Below are 4,928 nucleotides of genomic sequence, written 5' to 3'. Positions count from 1 at the left end.
TTGCGGCTGCGGCTGCAAGTTCCTCAGCGTCCCGTCGGGCAACTTGTACGTTCTCAGCTAAGCGCTGAATGCTGTCCGTACTGAGGGACGACATGATAAAATTATCTTCCAAAGATAAAGAGTGGCATGTGTCATCTGATTCTAGAAAGGGTGAGGGAGCATCCATAGGCGTATACGAGGGCGAAAAACGTACTTCGTCAGGTGGAATAGAACTAGGTCTTAAAAGGGGTGAAGGTAAATTAACGATAGGGGGCGAACAGATTTGATGAGTTAATTGATATTCTCTAAGATAATCTCGTACCATTGTCATTTCTTTTAAACGTTCCAATTGCGAATCAGTTACTGTAGTTAAGGAAAGGGTAGGGTCTTGGGTATCAGTTAAATCTATTATTTCCATTTCTGGAGAATCGGGTAAAGTTACTATGGGTACTTCCGGGAGCTCGTTATCAGTTATATCAATCAATTCAGGGGAGTCGATTATAATCATTTCCGGGGTATCAACTAAATTAATTTCTGGGTATTGTACACCTTTCATTTTAATGCCAATTTACTTAAACCTTATTCAAAAAATTACGATAAAAAAAATCAAAATAAACTTACGTAGAGAGAGAGAGAGCGCGCTTCAAAAATCCTGGTACTAGACGCACAAAGAACAACAATAGAGTAACGTTCCCCCGGTTCAGGCACCCCCCTTATATAGGGCCTAGGGGAAGATAGTAAGCTTATCTCTTATTCCCAAAGAACTTGTTCAGTTCTCGAGAATATATTAGGGTTATGCTAAAATTTATACTTATTTACGCAAAATATTCCATTTAACTTCATTTCCGATATGGACACTGAAGTACAAACATCTGCCATAATCACCGTCCTGAAACCACCTTCTAAAATTATAGCCGTAGTGATTATTTTAATTACAATTTTCTTATTTGAGTTCATTTTGTGGTATTTTGAAAACGTTTCTACCGTAAAATTGTAACTTTTTTCACTGTAGTTCACAAAATGGTATTAAAAGTATACTAATTTTATGTTAATTTATATTAATTGTATTGTTTTCTAGGATATGATTGCATCACAAGCTCTCGAGAGGAAACTACAATGGGTTTTTTTTTTCTTCTTCCAAGTGGATTAATATGTGACGTCAATGGGAATAATTAGAGGCAGTTTCGAGCACGGGACGGTTTAATTTCGAGTGTCTAGAACTGTTATCTCAGAGAGAGAGAGAGAGCCGATAGAATTTGAGGGTTATTTGAAGTTTAGATCACGTGATGAATTAATCTCAACAAGATAGGAACTGATTAATCTCCCATGCGTCATTTCTCTCTGAGACGCTGAACTGAAAAGAAGTGCATCGGCTTTGCTCTCGTCATCTACCGTAAACATGGAAAAACGATCTATTGGTAAGCATTATTTTATTAATACTATTACTATTTCAATAGACAAAGGCTTAACATTTTCATTTTCTATAGCCGAGACGCATACCGTATCCAAACGCAGGGGCAAAGAAAGACGTATCAACATAAAAATCACGTTAGGAGGATCAGTCTACATTTCTTTTGGTTTCGACGGATCAAAATTACAAGTTCTCTTCTTCAAAAAATTGAACGAAAATATTCTGTTCCTGACCTCCGAAGCTTTCACCAATCTACTCTCTCTTTGGGGAGATCTTTTCGCCGCTACGCAAACCGGAGCATCGTCTCTAACCCACAACATCATCGACTATCACGACAACAACGTATCCGTCGTCGCCACGAGCAACAACATCAAATTGAACTCTGCCTACGGTCATGTTCTGGATCTGGGAGCTCGCGAAATCGGTGAGTTCCAAAAAAAAATTGATTTTATTCGGTTTCAAATAAATCTTTTAAACGAACATAAAAATGTTATCGAATGCATGTACTTAGCTATTGTTAAAAACCTTAAAAAAATTCACGAATTATTATATGGAAAACCTTTCGAGGGTTTATTTTTGTACCCAGATCAATTTAATTCGTACCATCAAGTAAAATCTTATTTTGGCTGTTTTAAATCACCCTCGGAAGTACTACAAGATTTTACTAATTTACTCGTAGATAATCAATTAACCTGTAAACTTAGCTACTTTAATTTGTTTTCATTGTGTAATGCACAAGATAACCATCTAATGGAATATCTGATAGTACCTACTAACATGTAAACAAAGTTCTAAAATAAAATAAAAAAATTAATTAAATTGAAAATAACTTGTTATTATTGCCTAGAGATTAGAAATTAAGGAGTTCTGAAGCGATAAGCAAACGGGTAAAAATCTAATCTCCAGATATCTGCACGAGGAAAACAAATTCTGGAGAATGGGGATGGGGGAAAGCAACTGGTGATTAGAAGGGATGAAAGCAATGGGGGGAAAGGAGCTGGTGAACGAGAGATAAAGTATCCAGTATAGAAAAAAATTGAATAAATAATTAATTTTAATTACCTCTCGATTTCAGTAGAGGTATTCGTAATTTAGCGGCCATCGGTAGTGACAAAGAAGTACCCGGTTTGTTGTTCGAAAGATCGATTGGTCCTCAGATTGAGAAAGCTAAACACCAAATGAATAACGTTTGTTATTATAATAAAACACTATTATTTCATTAGTTTGAGAGTAACATAATGGATTTTTTAAACTATAAAATTATCTTCTTACCGATCGAATATTGGCTTCAATATTGACTAACTTACCTGTCCCTATCTTTACCTTGTTATTTTATAACCGATCGACCACCTATTGTAACCACCGCCCTATCTTCAATTGTCACCGTCGAACCACAATACTTATTTACCCTGCTCCAGGTGACAATTCGGGTCCGCGTTGTCCCAGTCTATTTAAGGACCACAGGTCCTTGTCTTCTCATCTCCGTTCGCACGGTTTTGTCGCGGGTCTTCTACGTTTTCGCTGTCGTCTGTGCTTCGCACGCTTTCTATCTATATTCGGAGTCTGCACTCACTATTCGTGCTGCTCCGCCTCTTCTGCCACCACAGGATCTGCCAGTTAAAATATTTATTTCCACCTTTTGTTTAGAGTGGGGTGCTCTTACAGAGTTTCAACCATGCCTTATTACAAAATGCTCGCTTATGGCGATGCGACTAGGTAACGTACATAATATTAATGTGTAACTAGAGTGTCATTTTGTTAGAATTAAATTAAGTTAAGTTAAAAGAAACAAACTATAATTATTTTATTAACACCCTAACCACCAAGTACCACAGCACCACAGAGTTATGGTTCTTCTTATTAACATGGAGGTGTGTACAAGTAATCCACGTGTGTGTACTTTGTCTAAAACGTGTATATAGATTTTTAATTTTTAATTAATTTTTAGCCTTGATTTTAATCTTTTATGCAAATTTATTCAGAAATGAGCGGTATACTCCTAAGGTCTGCTCAAGAGCCACCGAGGTGGCCAGTTCCTGCCAAAGCTTACCCAATTTCAGGTAATCGCAGATGACATCGTTCTTTACGCCGTGCAGAAACCACGAAAGAACCAACTTTAATACACCTATTCGCCTCATAAGCAGCAACTAGCGACGTCGGTGTCTCCCAAGGGACGGCAACATCGCATATTACAACATGGTCTTCGTCTACACACACAATGTCAGCCTTATAGAGACGACCATCGGCATCATGAATACGCGGTTCATTTTGCTGAATTATTTCTGCGCGAATTGTTTATGAGTTCTATAAATTTATCATGCCTCTTAATGATGGTCGCCTTCACTATCGGACAGCCGTTACTTACCTGTGATATAGATTCAACTCTGTTAGGGCTTTAGCGACATTGACGGTCACCTCTTGCACATGGCGCTCCCTTGCATGGCAGACGGTTGAGGCGAGCCTTGATTTTCTTTAAAAATAGGTCTGTTTTTAAGCTACGATTGAAGTTCGTTAAGAAAGAGTTCGATATCTTACAGTGTTTAGCCTGATTCAATCCAGCCCCATAAACTGTACTGTGAAGTTTATTTTACCAATACGTATTCACGCCATCTTTGGTCGGTTCCACAGACCCCAATAAATTTTTAAATTGGTTTATAAGTTTGGAGTAAGTTTGGGTAGTCATTACTTCCTGTACAGTTGGATCGGGATTGGTACTCAAATTAATCAATCTCTCAAGAGCATAGAACGGGATATGCGTCCGAAACGAAAGAAAACCAATACCCCCATCCTTCGTAGCCGCGAAAAAGAAGCCTTCCGGGCTATAATTAGGGCGGAACAAAATTCACCTTAGGACACCTTTGATGTTATTATCAAGCGCGAAAAGATCCTGCTTAATTTTTTTTATTAAGTCAATTCATGTAAATATTTCGGTATGGCATACACCTTAAGCATGTGTAATTCTTGCGCTGGTTTGAGCGGCGATTAAACAAGTGTATCAATCAAGTTAAATATTTGCTAGAGGTTGGGACGATATTTACCTCGAGGTGAGTAGTTTACACCCAGGTATGTCAGTAAAGAGTCATAGGATATGTGATGGATGACTTTGCTATTAAGCTTCAATGGAACACTAGTGTCATTGATGTGTTCTTTCTCTCTGCCCAGCTTTTTCATGCATAGGACACGGCACTTTACCGGATTGGCCGACAGCTGCAGCAACGTATTTATGCCAAAGCGCGTTACCGACACCAGGATTATATCGTCCGCGAAACATAAGATGATGGATCTTGTAACCCATATACGGTGGCATCGATCTCACCAATTCGTCGATGACACAATTAAACAATATTGTTGACGTTAATTTGCTCCGTGCGAGTTTGACCACATGTAATTCACGTACTGCATCCCTTATGGAATTAGTGATGTATTGTACGACTTCTTCTTCCAGCCCGGTCGCTCTTACTGCATGGGCGATCGAGTCATGACTGACGCTATCTAACGTCTTGCTGACATCAATGGAAGCAATCATCAGGTCATTCCG

The 4,928-nt window shown here is 38.5% G+C and overlaps 1 protein-coding gene across 1 annotated transcript; it reads left to right on the top strand.

The window, feature by feature from the left end:
- The first annotated feature begins 1,226 nt into the window (after positions 1 to 1,226).
- Positions 1,227 to 4,241, top strand: LOC149923312 (uncharacterized). The gene is made up of 4 exons (XM_090162399.1): positions 1,227 to 1,397; positions 1,467 to 2,084; positions 3,339 to 3,450; positions 4,088 to 4,241. Exons 1-4 carry the CDS (start codon positions 1,379 to 1,381, stop codon positions 4,239 to 4,241), a joined length of 903 nt encoding a protein of 300 aa, XP_090018525.1. The 5' UTR covers positions 1,227 to 1,378.
- The last annotated feature ends 687 nt before the right edge of the window (positions 4,242 to 4,928 follow it).

Source organism: Leiobunum rupestre, chromosome 11, assembly GCF_980474605.1.
Source record: "Leiobunum rupestre chromosome 11, qqLeiRupe1.1.hap1, whole genome shotgun sequence".
Lineage (NCBI taxonomy): Eukaryota > Metazoa > Arthropoda > Arachnida > Opiliones > Sclerosomatidae > Leiobunum > Leiobunum rupestre.
This window is presented reverse-complemented; position numbering and strand designations above follow the sequence as displayed.

Bases quoted from the DNA above. Each gene is read 5' to 3' on its own strand.
- LOC149923312 (XM_090162399.1), top strand. The intron at 2,085-3,338 runs GTAAACTTAGCT...ATTAATTTTTAG, and splicing joins CGTAGATAATCAATTAACCT to CCTTGATTTTAATCTTTTAT. The intron at 3,451-4,087 runs GTAATCGCAGAT...CTTCCTGTACAG, and splicing joins CAAAGCTTACCCAATTTCAG to TTGGATCGGGATTGGTACTC.